This window comes from Silurus meridionalis, chromosome 6 (genome assembly GCF_014805685.1).
Source record: "Silurus meridionalis isolate SWU-2019-XX chromosome 6, ASM1480568v1, whole genome shotgun sequence".
In the NCBI taxonomy this organism is placed as follows: Eukaryota; Metazoa; Chordata; class Actinopteri; order Siluriformes; family Siluridae; genus Silurus; species Silurus meridionalis.
The window spans coordinates 4,579,232-4,600,014 of record NC_060889.1 but is presented as its reverse complement, the minus strand read 5'-3'; the positions used below and the strand labels follow the sequence as shown (position 1 = coordinate 4,600,014).

The window sequence follows — 20,783 nt, the reverse complement described above, 5'->3', positions numbered from 1 at the left end:
GGGTCCTACATGAATCAATCCACGTCTTAATCCCATCATTATGACCCCACGTCTGTAGAAAGCATCAGTATTATAGTATTATATTGACTTGACTAGAAGTGCAGTGGATCAGAGCTGCATCACACACAGGATCTCATACAGTGAGAACGAACGTCATCACTAAAGCAAGAAACCAAAGAACACAATTCAACACGTCTCCTTTCACTGTAGCCGCGACTGCACCTCCACATACATCATCTCTACACCCAGTGCATTTTTCCTGGTTTTCCTGGAGATTTGAAACGAATACAAATGATGCGTTTTTGTGAAAAAGCCAAACCACTGTTTTGAACTGTTGTGGTGAACTTTCCTCTGGAAAATTCCATCTTGTAAACGTCCTTGTAAATGTATCTGCGATGCAATCTTTTTTCTCCTCTGTCAGTCGTAGTGAAATGAAAAATAAAACAGCTATTATATGCACATGAATATATTTGCGCTTGTGCAGTTTGCTACAGATGCGGGTTGTGAGCTCTGACTAGCGCGATCTCATAACGTCCAATCAAAGGACGGGAAAATGCTGACGTTGGATTCCTGCTAACTTGAAATCTGCTTTGGTTAAAGCAAGAGCTTCAAGCAACATGGATATGAAGATACCGGGGGCCACGCTGTTGATTCTGAAGAATTCATTTGAAATCAGAATCTTCCACTACGACACCGAACACGTCGCACCTCCTCCCCCACTAAAGCGGTAAAAGATGGAAAATCTCAGGGCTGTAAAGTGGTGGTGGGGTGATATTTCAGTCTCAGGCCTGTAGGACATCTGGTGCCTTACACTTACAGCGTGCAGAGGACCATAATTCATTTTCTCGGAGGAAATAAAATATCGCCTTGCCAACACCTTGCCCTAAATCTCGCAGCTTTCGCAGCATGTAAGCTTTCAAGATCGATTTTTTTCCGTCTGCATCGTCGCTGCTGCTGATGAGATTTTAGAACTAAATACCTCCTGCAGGAAGGAGACCAATCAGCTTCAAGAGCCTGAAGATGCGGAAAAGCCGTGAGAGCAGCGGGTAAGTGTTCACTTCCTGTGTTTCACCGATAAGTGAATGAAATACGGTGCAGGGGTTCTGACGTCCCATCGCTGCTCTGCTCTCGGTGGCCATTTTGACGTCATAACACAGCTCGGTTACTATGGTAACAGTGTCGGTCACTTTAGACTGAAGTGTCCCTGAACGTGTGACGGATTCAATACGTTTAATAGTAAAATGTTCAACATCAAAAGCAGCAACAATAAGGTTCATTTGCATAAAAACGCTCCGTTCGATTACAGTCAAAGCAGCATTTTGTGTTCTATTATATTGTATTTCTCATTTTTCTCAGCTTTATTCTATTCTGCCTTTTGTTTTCTCTTCCAGTTCTTTCTATTCTATTCCACTCCATTCTATTCTAACCGATTCGATTCTATATTCGATCTTTATTTATTCTGTCCTATTCCATACCATTCTACACTACACTATCCCATTTCTTCAGTTTTATTTCTATTCTGGGCACGTGAGCGTGTGGTCAGTTCTCTATTAGAGATCTGCTCTTCTCTTAGACGGAATTTCAGCCTGTGTTTAAACTCAAAAAGTTCACGGCAGCTCATGAATATTCCAGCACATCTCATATGACGTCACATCGCAATTCCTTCTAACGTGCCTCGAAAGCACCGACAATTTTGCTACACTCCACACACACACACACACACACACACACACACACATCTTCGTGTGGAATACTCATGCACTAAAAAGCACAATAATGCAGTAATATCTGTGAGTGTGATGTAAATCCTGCAGTTTTCTTCGCTCTCCTGCTCCTCCTCAGTACGATCCTGTCAGAAACATCATCACTACCCCCCTATATAACCCCACCTCCCGTATCGCCCCCCTCCCACGTGTGTGCGCTTGGTTTGATCCGAGTGCAGCTCCAGCAGCAGGTACACTCACACTTCACACACTCCGCTCAGTCCACAACTCTCGCAGCTCTCGCAGCACTCGCTCCAGCAACGACAAGCAGATCCCATCGCTGGAATTGTGGGTAAGTGAGGCTTTCATCTTATTGGCCACGCCCACTCCAACTCTTACATAACAGTGTGTGTCGAGCATCAGTTTCACGCTTAGATTTTGTCTTTGTGCAATTTGTTCACCAGGAAATCAGGATTATAATAATAATAATAATAACTGGTTATAAGTCAAGTTGAACATTGGGGATAAAGATGTGTTCAAAGCAGAAGAGGAATTCATGTGAGTGTGTGTGTGTGTGTGTGTGTGTAAGTGTGTGTAATTTCAAAGAAATGCACATGAGATGCATGAACGGCTCTATAAATCCCCACTGAAAGCAATATTTTAATACTAATATTCAAAACAATTAAAGAAGCAAATGTACTGTAGATATTCGGGACTATTTCAGGCTCCTGGTACAACAGGTCAGACTTTTCCCATGTCCAATCAGAAAAGCACGATCAGACGATGAAGGGACTAATCAGACTTTCTAAAATTCCAATTCAAAAGATTGCAGTCAAGTTGTTGTGAATGATATTTTATATGGTGATAGCTAGGCGCAAACGGCAAACTGTTGTCGTGTGCAGTGTGTGTGTGTGTGTGTGTGTGTAAAAGAACCAGGGCATCCAATCTAGAGTGTACGAGCACAGGCATGTTCTGTTAGTGATATTCACATCAGGACGAGCATTGCAGAGACATGATAATATTGAGATGTATTTCATACGTATCTTCAGATCAAACCACAGCGCTGTAGGATTCCACATATTTATATGAAAGAAATGAAAAAACGTGATCTATGTAACATTTATGGAAGGAGTCTCCAGTGTCAGGAGGTTAACTGACTTCAGGATGGAAACGTTGACGCTTTTTTAGCAGTGGCATCAATGCTCAAACAGGAAGTAACTCGTCTTATTCTGGATAAAGGCATCAGCAAACGCCAATTCATGTAAATATGTGTGTATTATTGCCTTGATCAATTAGACCAACTTTTCGAATTGCTTTTGGCCCAGAAAAATACAGGTCAGGTTAGGGGCCTCACTCAGGGGCCCATCAGTGACAGTTTGGTGGTGCTGGGTTTTGAACTCACAACTTTCCGACCAGAACTTCGGCATAAACGAGGTGGCATGAAAAAGGTTCGAGACTAGTTTTGCCACTAAATGGCAGCACAAGGATCCACGCACAGTCACAGGAAGCGCTGAACTTGAGCACCTGAGAGTTTCTTCCCGTAAACAACAGGATCTATTTTCCGCACCAAACCCTACTCGCCAGATTTGGCTCCTGCGGACTTTACACTCTTCCCGGTTCACGAAGATGATGATCAGCTCGCCGTTTTGAACGGTGCTGTGCAAGGGGACTATTTTGAAAGTGATCGTGTGTAAACATAGATAAATAAAGAACTTTCTTGTAAACAGAGTGAGTCTCGAAACTTTATGATACCACCATGTAAATATATATATACAGATGGTCCCTGAGTTACGATAGATCGAGTTACGATTTTTACGATCTTACCATGACGGTAGAGGTACGGAAAAATCGTATCACTGCAAGCGAATGTAGCAGCGTTTGCTGCGCCCTCCACTGGCGAACCGGCGCCTGGCCGCTGCCACGTGCATACATGCTGTATAGTTTATACAGTATGGTACTGTAGATTGCTCGTTTTGTTAAATTATTAACATATTACAGTTTCTGCCCTGTACATATATAAATGTGTTTGGTTTTGAAGGAATAGATAGAAGGCTTGATGCTAATTAGTTGTTTATTAATAAAATGAATGGATTTTCCTGAGTAGATGTTGGAAGTAGTAGTAGAAGTATCTTTTTCTTTCCTTCTTTCAAACTGTGCTTTGTGTTGAACACGACCTTTTTGCCAATTTCCTCCCTCACCGCTTGATGGACAGACGACTCCCCTTTGTGGCATATCTCATCATTTGAAGTTTTTCTTTCTCCCTCCCTCCCCCCTATACATAACCTCATTTGTTTTACTGTTCTGGGCTTGTCTCTCGTCTCTGGAGCTCTGGTGCTCGTCACTCTCTCCATCTTTGCTCCATCTCTCACCAATATTCCACTCTTGTCCTTTCGCTCTGACGCCTCTCTGGGGAAGTGCCAACTCCTAACGCATATGCTTTTGTTTTGTGCACTTGGGAAAAAAAAGAGAGAGACGTCTTCAAAGGCCGGCCAACTTCACACATATCCATCTCACGCACTCTTTTTTGACCCTGACGTCACGATTAATCCGTCCGAAAGGTCTTGCTGAAAATCCGTAGACCTTTCGAATTGACATTTGTGGGTTCTGCGTGGTGGTTTGAATATTTGTCCTTTAAGTAAATACCTCCGTCGATATCTTAGATTTCAACACTTTTTCAGAACTCCTGGTTAAAAAGGTTTTGGGGCAGAGGAAATTGTGACATCACACTAAAAAAGTATGGCAGTTAATTTTTGCTGACGTCCTCCAAAGAGGAGCTCAGTGACATCACCTGGCGATTGCACTCACCTAATAACAGGGATAAACTACAACTGGCGTCGCCATGGTAATGCTTTTATTTCGGTGTTGAATAAAACGGCAGGAATGCGACGAGGCAAATAAGGCTCTGGTGCTGAAATCCATTGGTCAGTGTGTGTGTGTGTGTGTGTGTGTGTGTGTGTGTGTGTGTGTGTGTTTGTGTGTAGAGTACATGGTGTGTGTAAGGACCTTGAGTGTGGAATTTGTACTACTCTGATGCCTTTAGGGTTTTATTTTGCAGAAGATGGTGATGAAGACCAGATCACAGGGAGGTAAAAGCACTATGTTACTTATGTAAGAGTATGTTTTTGTCCTTAGACATAGCCACGCCCACTTTACTGGGTCTGGCATGCACTGTGGCCACACCTCTTTATGAGGACTGATGTTCCTACAAGCCACACCTCTTTTACACACATACTCTTTTTACACTCACATAGGCCACGCCCCCTTCACTAGAATTCACATTCACACAGGCGACGCCTCCTTCACTAGAATTCACACTCACACAGGCCACGCCTCCTTTACTAGAATTCACACAGGCGACGCCTCCTTCACTAGAATTCAAAATCACACAAACCATGCCTTCTTTACCAGAATTCACATTTACACAGGCCACACCTCCTTCACTAGGATTCACACTCACATAGGCCACGCCTCCTTCACTAGAATTAATTCACACAGGCCACGCCTCCTTCACTAGAATTTACATTCACACAGGCCATGCCTCCTTCACTAGAATTCACAATCACACAGGCCACACCTCCTTCACTACAACTGCTGTTATTGCTGTGTGTGTATGTGAATGTGTGTGTGTGTGTGTGTGTGTGTGTGTGTGTGTGAATGTGTGTGCGTGTGTGTGTGTGTGTGTGCTTGAATTCCTGAAACTTATGAAGTTGTGCGAGTTAACTGGATTAGCTGATTACCCTAAGGAGCTTATTAATTGTACTGTTGGACTTGTGGAGCATGGAATAAACACTGCCTGCCTCTGTGTGTGTGTGTGTGTGTGTGTGTGTGTGTGTGTGTGTGTGTGTATTTCTGCGTGCTTTATCACTCTTCCTCCCAGGCTTTATCTTGTATCTCAGTATCTCTGACCAAAAGTTAAACACACCTCGGTGTATGATACACTGCCCACACACACACACACACACACACACACACACACACACACCCCTGAGCCTTGCCTTGTATTATGCACACAGATTTCTTTGTAATGTACAAAGTCATTCAGTCTGAACACTCGTCTTTTTTGTGTCTGTTGCTTCTCGCGGCCGCAGTAAGGAAGTGACAGAGCGCCGGAGTGTGTTACGCCTCCCGAGGGGAAACGTCCAAACTCGTTAAGGACAAAATGCTGTGGAAAAGCGCCTTCGTAACTGCTGTGTGTGTGTCTGTACACGAAGAGGGTGCTAGGGTTCACCGGAAAATTCCTGCAAACATACCATGATAACAACTTCCCACTTTATAACTACCATTATAATCAACAGGCTACTACATTTACCTTATAAACCCTGAGCTAGCGTTGTAGTAAACAGGCTAAAACACCGATTAGCGTTGTAGCAAACAGGATTAAACACCGATTAGCGTTGTAGCAAACAGGATTAAACACCGATTAGCGTTGTAGCAAACAGGATTAAACACAGACTAACATTGTAGAAAACAGGCTAAATCACAGATTAGCGTTGTAGTTAACAGGCTAAAACACCGACTAGCATTGTAGCAAACAGGCTAATTTCCAGATTAGCGTTGCAGTAAAAAGGATCAAAGACGGTGTATCATTATTGTAAGAGGGCAAAACCACAAACTAGCACTGCAGTAAACAGGTTTAATCACAGACTGGCGTTGTAGTAAACAGGCTAAACATTTCCAAGACATGTTGCTATTTTTAGAGAAAGAAAAAGAAGAATGGAGTGTAGTAGTGATAAATATAAATAATAATAATAACACAGAACGAGAGAATCTAAGAGACGTGTGAGAGATTAAATGAGTTTCATGAATGAGGGTCATTTTCCCTCTTTTCCACAACACAAATTCTCACACTCACTCACACACACACTCACACACACACACACACACACACACACACACACACACACACATAACCAACACTTATTCTACAGGAACCAGGCCTACAGAACATCCCACGGTTCAGATTTGTGTAATTGAATGCTTGCAGTCTGGAAACCACGGGACGTGACGCTCCAGACCTGATTCTCCCTAAAGCTCCGCTTCCTGTTTCTCATTTCTCAGATATATAACCTCAGGTCTGTATGAATTGTGAGACATGTCTCCAGGGTGTCCCGCTTGACTCTAGGTTGATCGCTTCACCAAGTACTCGACAAAGCTTTCACTGTCACTTCGGCATCCAGGAAACCTGCTCAGGAACGTTCTCCCTCTGACAACTGAATCATCTTGAGGTTTACTTTTCCGTCCAGAACTCGAATACTATAAATATTAGCGGCGTAACGGTAGACAGAATTCACAGTTCGGAACGTACCTCGGTTTTTAAGTGCCGCTTCGGTTAAAATTGTTTGTCGTTTTTTATTAATGCAGTTTATTATTATTATATACAGTACAGACCAAAAGTTTGGACACACCTTCTCATTCAAAGAGTTTTCTTTATTTTCATGACTATGAAAATTGTAGATTCACACTGAAGGCATCAAAACTATGAATTAACACATGTGGAATTATATATGGAATTATATACATAACAAAAAAGTATGAAACAACTGAAAAATGTCATATTCTAGGTTCTTCAAAGTAGCCACCTTTTGCTTTGATTACTGCTTTGCACACTCTTGGCATTCTCTTGATGAGCTTCAAGAGGTAGTCACCTGAAATGGTCTTCCAACAGTCTTGAAGGAGTTCCCCGAGAGATGCTTGGCACTTGTTGGCCCTTTTGCCTTCACTCTGCGGTCCAGCTCACCCCTAAACCATCTCGATTGGGTTCAGGTCCGGTGACTGTGGAGGCCAGGTCATCTGGCGCAGCACCCCATCACTCTCCTTCTTGGTCAAATAGCCCTTGATGCCTTCAGTGTGACTCTACAATTTTCATAGTCATGAAAATAAAGAAAACTCTTTGAATGAGAAGGTGTGTCCAAACTTTTGGTCTGTACTGTATATACACATACATATAATCCAATTCCTTGATTCGGACCAATCAGAATCAAGAACAATCTGAGACTCGGCTGTGTGTCCGAGTGGCATCAGGAACCAGGAAGTATCCATTGTTTCATCTTAAATTTACATTCAAACAGCCAGAGTACAAATTGCCTCTGGATTCTCTGATTTGATGAGACGTGACACATATGTTTAATGTATAAGGCATTCGTAGGTGTTCCTGACGAATTGTTTGATAAGAACACATGCAGGAATAATTGTATTTTCACCAGTTTTCCTCACCCCCACGAGATTAAGGCATGCACAAACCTTTCTCTTTGTTCTTAATATCGCAAACTAGGAAAAAAAAAAAAATCCATCGATCATTTAGAAAGCGGTGATGGCATGTGGCGTGAGCGAGAGTTCGAGCGCAGGAACGTCCAGGAACGAGTGTGCTCTCTGTTCGGTTTGTATTTCCTTCAGAAGTCCAAAGATAGATATATTTTCTTGCAAATGCCTGTCCGTTGTTGCGTGTTCGCTCCCTGGGGAAGCTAATTCTATTATTCTGCTTGCTGTACGGGTGAAAGCATGCAACACGCGGACACACCGCAGCACAGCGAACGCTGGATGAATACATTTGTGCCCCAGTAAACAGAGGAAAGCATTTCCCAGCAGAGTTCTCACTGTAATCAATAGCGGCTCGATGAAACACGGAGCTCGCGCTGTCACCTTATTGATCGAACGCTCTGCTCTGTTCCCTCACACTGCGCCAACTTAATGCACTTCAGAGGGCACCTGAATATCGATACACAAAACTCTCTCAGTTCTTCACTCCACTTCGTCGTTCTTCTTCTCCCTCCTCCACGTCTATTTGCTTTCCTCTAGTCCTCGAGACACGTCGAGCCTCTGTTGCCAATCAGAGATGGCCTGGGAACCGGACCTTCAGAAGGTCCTTCAGGAGGTCCGGTCAATAATCCGTCTCTACTCGTTAAATCACCTTGTGTTCCATGAAGTCGGAACAGCAACAGAACGCTAATGAGAGGGCGGCGTGGGAATCCCGTTCACTTTTTATCCCTTTTTTGTTGCATGCGAGTGTTTGGTTATGTGAGCATCACCTGCATGCGAGGCACCGGAACAGGAGTGTGTATGTTTCTCAACCCGTGGCCTCTGGGATATGTTCATGAGTCATGAGTGAGGATTTCATAACACCGATGCTGAGCAGGTCAATGTTTCCTTTAGAAGGTTTTGATGAATTTGACAGCACAAAGCGTGAAGAATAGCAGAAACTGCATGCACACATTTCTAGAACAGTTTTCATGACCTTCCGATTAGAAGTCCCGCATTGAAACCACTGGGCTACCACCTCCTCCTCAACAAACATAGCTGAGAATCAACACACCTTCCAAAACATCATCCAAATCCCGAAGCTCTGTGGTGGAGTCCAAGGTCTTTTAGACTAGAAAAAAAGAAACGAGGGGACACGGTTCGCTGCCACGAGGACGGATTAGACCAGAACTGGACATGGTGCGAACTGGTGCCAGTAGAAGTAGGTGTAAAAAGCAAATATTCATCATTCATTTAATCATTACACAGTGGAGACATTGAATAATTAGCTTATTTGTGACAGCTGTAATCTCTTGCATATTGTTTCAGGGCCATGAAAAAAAAACAGCCCTGCCTTTTTGTTTCGTTCTAAAAATCCCGAGAGGCTGAAAGTCTGGTTTGAGCATGTGGCGCTTTATAAATAGCACAGCGTGATAGCGTGAATCCTTTTCCCGCCCACACTTCTCTGAAGAAGAGAAGTCAATGCAGGCTTGATGATCCCTTGCTCCATTGTTCTCTACACGTCCATTCAGGTGGTGAGAAAGTCTCGGGTTGGACAGAGGAAGGCGCCGATTTCGAGGCGTCTCTGAGGCTCGGTATTTGCACATGAAAGTCTCAGGAATGGCTGCGGGAAAGGACTCGAGATGGAGATGGACAGAAACAGAGGAAGGACCACGGGCTTATCTTCTCAAACTCCAAGCTCTTTATTCCAGTATATAGATATATTTTTTACCTCGGACGCATCGTGGCGTTTTGCTCGTGGAGAACTGGCGCTCCGAGCAGACAGTGATGTCAGAACACTGCGGCGTATTTCTGGCAAGAGCGCGAGTCTGCAGCGCCTCTGGGCTCCTGAGACGTTTTTTAAAATTTCATCAGGCCGCGCTGTAGTGAAGCGAATGATTATTTGATTTGTTATTCAACTTTGTTTTCTTACTTGTTTGTTTTGTTTTGTTTCAGGATGCCACTTTCTGTCCACCAATAAACTCCACTGGATCCGGAAGATTGAAACTTTGTGCTTCCGCCGTGGCTAAACGAAATGGGATTGCTCTTTTTAATCAGCTTGAAAGCATCTTAAAAACCCCCGTGGCCAAAAAGGAAGCAGGACACATTAACACCGACCGGTCGCTTGTAAACAACACAACAATCCATCATGTGACCAAGAAGAACTCCTAACTCTAGTTCATCTGATCTAAATACATCCCTGAGATCAAAATAACGTCGTCGGCTAATTAAAGTAAAATCCAGCACGAGCTACGGAAATTCACTTCGGAATTTTCCTTCAATCCCTGCAGCGCTAGATCATTCCCACTAATCCTACTGACTAACCAAGACCAGTTACAATAAGATCATGTGCATGTAGCAAAGATAGCTAGATTGTTAGCAAAAAGTTAACAGCATCCACTACCTTCTTTTCTGTTAACTCAAAGGGACATTCTTGTCAACTTTCATCTGATTCTGTTTTTGTGAATCATCCTCAGCCACCCATTTTTGAGCCATAGATCACATGTACTTGATTGACGCTCATGCTAATATGGTGATTAGCGAGAGTGGCAAGGAAAATATTCTGATAAATAACCTGTTTGTTTATTCAGTGGACACTTTTCAACCATGTACACTCCAAAGCTAATAAGAAGTCTACTGATTTGACCGCATGCTAGTGAGACTTGGCACCTAATTAGAGCCAAATATCAAATGTGAGTCTACATTAGCATAATTTCCAATGCTAATCAGCGGATGTCAAGCGCTTATCTACCTTACTCACAAATGTCCTGGGCATAAAGAATGATTAATTAATTGATGAGGGAGGCGTTGATGATTTGACCGGAAACATCCCTGTGGTTTGAAGGTCATTAAGAATTCCACCAAATATAATATTTAAAACTGAATGTGAGTTTAGTTTCTAATATGAATCCCCAACAGCTCATTTTTTGTCAACTACAACGAGAGCGATGCTTGGGAGAAACATCTCCAGCAATTCCAGAGACTTGATCCACTTCAACATGGCTGACTGATTTGTAGAGCAAATCCGCTAACTGCCGTCATGCCTCATCTCAACATCACTGCGGTTTTATCAAACTTGACCAACAGACCAGAATCAGGGAACCTTTACCGGCCGTTCTCTGTGTTCAGCGTCCTCACCCTCACGTTGTTAGCAATGCTCGTGGTGGCGACGTTCCTCTGGAACCTTCTCGTGTTGGTGACCATTTTGCGAGTTCGAACGTTTCACCGTGTCCCCCACAACTTGGTGGCCTCGATGGCCATCTCAGATGTGATGGTGGCCGGGCTTGTGATGCCTCTGAGCCTAGTGCGAGAGCTTTATGGCCACCGTTGGATCCTCGGGAAAGCTCTTTGCCAGGTTTGGATTTCTTGCGACGTTTTGTGCTGCACGGCCAGCATCTGGAACGTGACCGCCATCGCACTCGACCGCTATTGGTCCATCACTCGTCATCTAGAGTATACGCTCAAGACCAGGAAACGGATCTCGAACGTGATGATTGGACTCACGTGGCTGCTCTCATCTGTCATATCTCTGTCGCCTCTCTTCGGCTGGGGAGAGACATATTCCGAGGAGGATTTGACGTGCCAAGTGAGCCAGGAACCATCGTACACGGTATTCTCCACCTTCGGCGCTTTTTATCTGCCCCTCTGCGTTGTTCTGTTCGTCTACTGGAAGATCTACAAGGCCGCCAAGTTTCGCATCGGATCGCGCAAGACCAACACCATCATGCCGATGGCGGAGATTATCGAGGTAAGAAAAGACTTAAACAAACATATCGAATGAAGATTTGTGTTATAAAAAATATATTAAAAATCCCCGAACGCTGTGTGGATTTAATGACTAATGCAAATGAAACGGCAAAAAAAGAAATCTGAAACTAAAATAATTGGTGTTTCAAACACAGGTTCACAATCAGCCTCGGGATACGGTTGCGCTAGTAATTTAGCCACAAAACACACACACACACACACATTCTCTCTTCTTTTTTTTCTCACTCCCTATTAGGATTTCTCATTTAGCATTCAAGAAAAACACACAATCTCATGAAAGGCTAGAATTAGCATTTAGTTTGTACCTTATGTACCTTATTCTGATTTAAAGCCCAACACACACACACACACACACACACACACACACACACACACACACACACACACACACTCCTAATTGAGATTCACCAGTGAATGTCAGGTTCATGAAGGGGGAGGATGGCTTCAATATCTCTGACACCTCAATGCTAGCCGATCAGTCAAGACCTGCCGGATGTCTACCAGGTGCTTCTTCAGTTTTTGCACTCAAAAGTATTTGGAGAACTTTCCAAGCTTTCACCAAAACCAGACAGTATATTGAGAAATGCCCAATGCAGCATCAAATTCTTGATCTCAACAAACAGTAGTGGAACCCATGTGCTTTTCGAGGTGCTTTTTTTGCTCACCACAACTTACAGAGTGCTTATCTGAGATAGCTTTTACATTAGAGATCTAACCGAATCATCAGCATTAATAGTTGATTGCTGAAATTATCAGCTATCGCCTTAAGTCCATACCAATAGTTTTTCCAGGTTGCTGGAGTGGCTAAGAAGGTCAGCTGTCATCATACAGTACGAGAGCGGCCTCTAGAGGAGAATCACTGATGCAACGTGATGTTTTTTGTTATTTAAAGTGTCCTTTTTATCCATTTTGGAATTTAGCACATTTTCAAGTTTTATGTTTTTTATAATAAAGTTCAGTACTATTTTAAATGTAATGTTATTTATTTATTGATTTTTAAAATCCAGTATCCATTTTAAAAACAGCTATCGGCAAGTACGATCCAACCTAGTTATCGATATCAGTAAAATCCAAAACCTAGGGGTTTTTGAACCCCGCACCCCCTCGGTTTATTGAGTCGTTTCTTACTTTTGGTTTTTCAAAGCTCATATACAATAAAAAAGTATTTTAAAAGAAATATCATGCTCGCAATAGTGTGCCAAGGAAATGTAATTCAGAATAGAGCCAGACGAAAAAAAAACGAGAGGGAGGAGAAAGGAAATGTTCAGAGATCAAACCCGGGCAGCTCTCAGTGGGCAGCGGAATAGGAGGCTGCTGGAACACACACTCTTTCTCACACACACACACACACACTCATATATATATATATATATATATATATATATATATATATATATATATATATATATATATATATATATACACACAGTAGTTATAAATAGACCTGTTCTATAGTGCCACTTTGCACTGTTACAAATAGTGTCTCGTTTATTTGTCCTCTGAATATTAGCCAGATTGAATCATCATTAGATGATTAGGTGGGCGTATGGACATAGCAAACAAACACACACACACACACACACACACACACACACATACACACACACACAAAGCCAGAGCCACCACTTTTTTTTTTATAATTTTCGCAAAGACGCAGTAGAGTCTGGAAATGTTTTATGTTCGTCCCAAAGTGGAGAAGATCCGGTAGCCGAACGCATTTCGTACAATCGGACCTGACAGGAAAATGTCTCGAAACTTCTTGATACCTCGTATGGACCTGGATTTGGATGTTCATTCATTCATTCAGTGAGGAGGGAACACATGCCAGCCTGCTGCAGGGGTCTGGAAATGGCAGCACCTACTGTACATAGTATCTGCTCCCATAGTAGTCCATTGAAATATAGTACCGGGGTGCCAATAGTTTGTGAGAAGCAACGGATGGGTTTCATCGACTATTTACACCTTCATCTTGTTTCATCTAAATTCAGTGTTGGTTAAAGTGGTAAATTCCATATTGAGGAATGAAGCTGCTGTTGAGGAGTTTATTAGCTAGTCATTAAATCAGGAGTTATAATGCTAGCATGCTAGCAAAGTACCCACAGGAACCTCGATCCAGGAAAAAATAAATCGCTAACTAGCTTGACTGGTTTCGATTTCATTCAAGAGCTTTGGTTTTTGAAGAAATCATGATGAAACTCACAGAGAACTGACTTTCCTCTGAGGAACGAAGCTGCTCTCGTCTAGAATCAGCTCGTTGTTAAATCAACCTGATGTGTTTTTCCTCTCACACCGCAGCCAATGCTAAACTTTTTTTTGCTAATAGTTACATTTAGGGTTGAAGTTTGTTCCTGTTCTGATGTTCAAATGATCAAAAAGCTGTTCATGCTTTAACATGGCGCTCTCTGCGTAAACAAGCTGTTACTATAGCGACGCTAGCACCTGCGAACTTTCATTAGGAAAGTTAAGTTTCGCTAGGAAGCGAATTTCAGGAACGTCTTGAGCTGTTAGCAGCCCGTGGCTCCGGCACGCTCGCGTCCACGACGGCGCCTCAGTGAGAAGGATCTCGCCGTTATTTCCCTCACGCTGGAGGAAAGGAAAGCGCCTGATTGCCCGCCGAACGGAAAGAAGAAGCCAATTATTTTCAGCAGGAGGCTTCACCGGAGACAAAAAAACGTTCTACAGGAAGGCGTTTTTTTTTTCTGTTTCTAGACGAGGATAATTTTGCGCTCTCGCGGGTCTTCACACGTCGTGTGGAAATAACGAGTCGCCGATGTTAAAGCGGCTCCACGCTGAGGAAATGCGATGGAGGATCAAAGCGTCTCTCCGCCGTGTCGACGGGTTTCCTCCCTGAATTAGCGATTAGCGTCCACTCAGACGACTTCTTGCTCTTTTTCTCACCGATCTCTCAATCCGTCGTTCTTTTTTTCTTTATGTCTATCTGTGTCTCAGTCCATCTTCCATCACCTCTATCATCAGTTCTCGATCTACAGCATGGCCGTACTCTTGCTCTCTTTTTTATTCATTCTTCCATTTTGTAAATAGTTTTTCCTTCTATTGCTCCCTTTCCTTCGTTCTTTCCTCTTTCTTTTCTTTTTTGGCCTCTCACTTTTACTGTTCACCACTTTCTTTACTTTTCTTTCTCCTCTTGCTCCCTATCTCATTCCTTCTCCTACTTTATCCATTCCTCTGTCATTTCTCTCCACTCTTTCTCTCCATCTCTCTCTCTCTCTCTCTCTCTCTCTCTCTCTCCATCATCACTTCCTTTTCTGGTGTCTGATTCTGCCCATAAATTTAATTTATTTTCTTCTTTCTTTGCCTGTCCATCCCTTTCTTTAATTATATCCTTCTCAAATTAATAATTTTTCCTTCTCTCCTTTCATCCTCATTCCTTCTTCTGCATTTCATTGTCTTTTTCTCTTTTGTTTTTATTTTCTGTCTATCCTTTTCAATCCTTCCCTGACAGCCCCTCTCTCCATCATCACTTTCTTTCCTTCTATTTTATCTTTTCTTTCTTTCCTATTTGTATACATTTCTTTTTCATTTTTGTTTTTCTTTCTTTCTTTCTTTCTTTCTTTCTTTCTTTCTTTCTTTCTTCTCTCTCTCTCTCTCTCTCTCCTACTCAAACTCCTTTTTTCCTCACTTTCTCACAGTCAACCCCTTTTCCTTTTCGTTCTATTCTATTTGTCTTTCTCCCTTTCCGTCACTCTATTTCTTCCTCTCTCTCCTTCTCCATCCATGCCTTTCTTTCCTTCCTTCCTCACCTGCTCATCTGTTTCTTTCATTCTATCCTTCTCAGAATAATCATTTTTCCTTCACTCCTTTCATGCTCATCCCTTCATCCGCAATTTCATTGTCTTTTTTTCTTTCTTTCTTTTTCTTCCCATCCTTTTCCTTCCTTTCCTTCTCCCTCTTCAGGGAAATATTTTAGATTAATATTTTATTTATTCCCTCGTTCTTTGTATGTTTTTATGTTGATGAATAGAAAATGTCTTTCCATTAAGCACAAGGCAAACAAATTGCATCTTCTTTCTAATTTACATCTCCATCCGATTCGTCTTGTTTCTCTCTCTCTCTCTCTCTCTCTCTCTTTCACCGTCTCTGTTTATTCCACCTGATATCTTTTCTTGTGCTTTTTCATTTTCCTCTGCAGCACTAATCTCCGTCTCGTGGGTAATTCAGGCCAGCGAGAGGTGTGTAATGAGCTTATATACAAAAATGTACCTGTTCCTATTTTAGAATGTAACCAAAGGCGACAAACGTGACACACGTGAACAATTAAGACATATTGCATAAACATGAACACGTGTGTGTGCGTGTGTGTGTGTGATTAATGCATCAATCATATTGTCAGGGTTATTTTCACATACATTTCCCTAAAACACACACACACACACACTCACACACACACAGCTCTGTATTCATCCTGATGGAATCCTTTTGGTAAAGTAACTTGGTTTTCTGTCATTTTCATTTTGTACGCCATATCCCCCTACCTCGTGATGAAACATGATGAAAAGGTATCATCCTAATTCAGTGTCATTTTACATCAGACGGACGAAGGAGAACGAGTGAAAAAGCAGCGTGAGGTGGAAAGCAGGGATCTACAGAAACTTTATTAAGATCAACAGAAAATATGCAGCTGGGTTTGGACACTTATTCATTTATAGTAATCCATTTCCATTGATCTACAGTGCAGAGGCGCCAATACTTTGTGCGAAGCAACAGATGGGCTCCAATGAGTAATTACACCCTCATCTTGGCTACGGCTGAAATACAAACTAAGGAGAAATTCATCAACACCTTCTGTTAGCGACTATCATGAGTTGTGTAGTTCAGTAAATACAACGTTAGTTAAAGTGGTAAATTCCGCATTGAGAAAACGAGTTTATTAGCTAGTAACAAAATCACGAGTTCTGACGCTAGCAGGCTAGCAGTGTACCCACAGGACCCGTGGCCCAGGAAACTAGCTACACTAATTAACTAGCTACACTAACTAACTAACTAGCTACACTAACTAACTAGCTACACTAACTAACTAACTAGCTACACTAACTAACTAACTAGCTACATTAACTAACTAGCTGCACTAACTAACGAGCTACACTAACTAAGTAGCTAGGTACACTAATTAACTAGCTACACTAACTAACTAGCTAGTTACACCAATTAACTAGCTACCTAACTAACTAGCTACACTATTTAACTAGCTACACTAACTAGCTGGCTACACTTTCTTTCTTTCTTTCTTTCTTTCTTTCTTTCTTTCTTTCTTTCTTTCTCTAAAGATAAATGCTAACTAGCTACACTTCACACTGTTTCTCTCAGGTTAATCTCAGCCCAGTGGTTTTGTTTTTTCGTACATGAACTTTGGTCTGAAGAAACTATGATGTAACTCACTTTCCTGTTTCTTGGTCCTCAGGTGAAGGAGGCAGCGGAACAGCCTCAGATGGCTTTCAGCGTCCGTCATACAGCTGTGTCATTCCAGCCCGAGGGCGAGACGTGGCGCGAGCAGAAGGAACGTCGCGCTGCGCTGATGGTGGGAATCCTGATCGGCGTCTTCGTGCTCTGCTGGATCCCCTTCTTCCTAGCCGAACTTATCATCCCTCTGTGCTCCTGCGACATCCCGCCAGTCTGGAAGAGCGTCTTCCTCTGGCTCGGATACTCCAACTCGTTTTTCAACCCCCTCATCTACACGGCCTTCAACAAGAACTACAATAACGCCTTCAGGAACCTTTTTAGCAGGCAGCGCTGACAAACCACCATCCAGCACTAGTCAGAATCATGCTAGCTGACCACATGGGCTCCTTCAGAAAGCTCTACAGCGTTAATGCAAGCGAACGCCCACCAATTAGCCTTGTGCTATCTGACGTAATGGTCGGAAGAAGAACCACGGCAGGATCCTCATTAACAGGCAAACGTAGCCGTACGTCATGCTAACTGAACAAACACACATGCCACCATGTGTCCATCTTCATCTACACAAGCACAACGGTGGTTTCTTTCTCCAACTGGAATGAACTGAAATCATTATCAGAGGTTTTCCGTATCGCCAAGAACATTTTTTTTCTTTTTTTTGTATATTAAACGAAATCTCTGGGAACAAATGAATTGTATCTTTATAGCATCAGACGCGTAAATTTTTCAGTCAATTATACCACGTGCTTCATTCTAACCGACAGCGGTTCGATGCGCTACGTCTATGTACATAAAACGTTTTACAATATTCCTACTCTACACAGAAACTTCAGGAACCGACTTTCTGACCTAGCTAGCTAATGACCCAGTAGTGCGTGACATGCTAACTGACATTACAATGCAGTTTTTTGCTACCTATTACCATCTGTACATTTTTGATAATGTTGCTGTTTGTTTGCTAATTTCGATGAAGCAGCAAAAAAAAAAGGCACCTCGAGAAAAAAAACGTGAGTGACTGTCACGTACAAACAGCTTGTAGCATGATGCTAACGATAAATGTTGCTAACTGACTTACAGGAATGTCTTCAGGAACCCAGATAGCATGCAAACACCAGGAGGTGGACATGCTAATCAGGCTAATCAGGTTTATTGTAATCATGTGACCCCTTTTTGGTGTGTTATAAAGTGTAGCATTTCTACTTTCAGCCATTATTTATTTATCTTTTTTGTCATGGTTGCTTTTTTCTTTCTTTTTGTCTTTCTTTTTTTTTTTTTGCTTCACATTTTTGGATTCACTTTCTCCTTTTGAGAATGAGATGTTTGTTGGACATATGTGGGAACATGTATTACACTGAGGTACTAATGGATGGTATGAGATTAGTATCAGCAGGTCATGAGTTTAAATCCCATATATTTCCTCACAGTTCCTCAGAGTTCCTCACAGTTCCTGAAGCTTTCTCAGTCCACTAAACCCTGAAGTCTTCACACTGTCTCACAGATCTATGAGTGAGAGAAACATGTGCCAAATATAGAAATAAAGAGAGATAAAGCAGATTGCTTGTGTTTTTGTGATTACTGATCCTCTCAAATCCATGGATGTTCTCCAACCTACTCAAATAATGAGTCTGACACTCTTCTTTCTTTCTTTCTTTCTTTCTTTCTTTCTTTCTTTCTTTCTTTCTTTCTTTCTCTTTTATTCCCTCACTCTCACCATAAAAAGAGAGATTATTCCTACACATGTATTTATCTCTTTATCCCAGGGTGAAGTTACAGGGATTCGGTTCAGACCCTGATGTTCATTGCAGCTGTTATTGATTGATGTCTGATTTGGAATTCTGGCCTTTAAAGCGCAGACATGGTGAGGACGGAGTCATGCTGCACCTCGTGATGAAAAAGTCGGAGCTCTGCATCGAGACGAGAATAAAAATAGTCAGATATCACAGCGTTGTGCACAGCGTGAACATCAGCAGCTGCTCACTGACAGTGTGTGTGTGTGTGTGTGTGTGTGTGTGTGTGTGTGTGTGATTATTTGTGTATCATCACACACATTAACAGATACATTTGATGAACAATAGAAACCCAAAAGTTCAATAACACCTCACGGTGTGGGCTCGTGTAGGAATGTGTTCATCCACGTCTAATTTATTCCGAACTCATTTGAGAGACGTCTCAGAATCTCGGAGCAATTCCCGCTCTCTGATCCGAGGAATGATCCGCACGATTGTTTTCAAAATAACAAACCGAGCTAATTACACTGAGGAAGATTACAATTCCTTCTGTTAGACATCAAAGTAGCAGTCTTTTATTTACATCATGATATACTTCATCTGAGAGACAGACAGACAGATGGATGGACAGATTTTTATATATATCTATATATAGATAGATAGATAGATAGATAGATAGATAGATAGATAGATAGATAGATAGATAGATATATAGATAGATTGATATATGCTCATGTTAGTTCTCACTCTCCAGTGTTCTGTAGTGTTTAAAGACTATAATCACACTCTTGATGTCACCCAAATGAGGATGGGTTCCCCTTTTGAGTCTGGTTCCTCTCAATGTTTCTTCCTCAGAACATCTCAGGGTTTTTTTCCTTCACCACAGTTGCCATGGTGCTCATCAGGGATAAATACACATCATTCACCTTTACTGTTAAATGCTGTAAAGCTGCTTTGAGACAATTTCTGTTGTGAAAATCGCAATAGAAATAAACTTGACTTGACTTGATATAAACGGATCGACAGACAGACAGACAGACAGACAGACAGACAGACAAACAGATATATTGACAGACAAGCAGGCAGACAGACATATAGACAGATAGAAATATAAGCATACAGACAGCCATTTTAACTAATTTAACACAAAAATTGATTAACACGTGATTAATGCAGCGAGCATTTCTGTTTTCATAAAAAATATAAATAAACACATTTATTCAAAACGTCATTTTCTTTACTTAGATATATAAAATAATAAACTTCACCGAAATATAATTTTCCATCACTAAACACCTGTTTTACTGATGCGCCAAGTCTCAAATCAGCACCAAAATCTGCCATGATGCACAGATCCGCCAATTAAAACCGTCCGTGTGGAAACAAGTTCCGTTTGGTCTCCTGATGATTACGTCATTTAAAACACCATCATTACTTTCAAACATTTACAAGAATATTTACTCTTCATGCTCTATGTTGAGTTTGGTTTCACTAATAATAAACATACATTTGCATAAAGCATCAATATTTGTCCTTATTGTTTAAAATATTTTCAACTTTGAAAGTATTTAATCAAGGTACATTTATAACAAATAAAAATGAGCGATTTAGTTACCGCAAGATGATCACGAGATTAATCACGATTCAATATTTTATTGAGTAACAGCTGTGTGTATATATATATATATAGACATACAGACAGACAGGCAGACTGACATCTTTTGTGTCATTAAAACCAATTAACACCTGGAACATCTGTAGAATGAGTACAGACCTGACTTTACATTTTCTCTCCAACAATCTGTCATCTTTTCTCTTTTCTTTCTTCTCCCTCCATCTCTCCGTCTCTCCAGTTCACAGTCACATCATCAGGAAAAATCTCACTTCACTGTGAAAAACTCATGGGACGTGTGTGTGTGTGTGTGTGTGTGTGTGT

General features: G+C 41.8%; 1 protein-coding gene across 1 annotated transcript; it reads left to right on the top strand.

Moving 5' to 3' along the window:
• The first annotated feature begins 1,954 nt into the window (after positions 1–1,954).
• On the top strand, positions 1,955–18,668 carry htr5ab (5-hydroxytryptamine (serotonin) receptor 5A, genome duplicate b). Its single transcript, XM_046852436.1, has 3 exons — positions 1,955–2,055; positions 9,894–11,685; positions 17,125–18,668. The coding sequence occupies exons 2-3, from the start codon at positions 10,978–10,980 to the stop codon at positions 17,455–17,457; spliced, it is 1,041 nt and encodes a 346-aa protein (XP_046708392.1). The 5' UTR covers positions 1,955–2,055; positions 9,894–10,977; the 3' UTR covers positions 17,458–18,668.
• The last annotated feature ends 2,115 nt before the right edge of the window (positions 18,669–20,783 follow it).

Excerpts from the sequence above, each read along its gene's own strand:
- htr5ab (XM_046852436.1), top strand. The coding sequence starts at position 10,978 with ATGCCTCATCTCAACATCACTGCGGTTTTATCAAACTTGACCAACAGA. Across the intron at positions 11,686-17,124 it reads CGATGGCGGAGATTATCGAG|GTGAAGGAGGCAGCGGAACA; the intron begins GTAAGAAAAGAC and ends CTTGGTCCTCAG.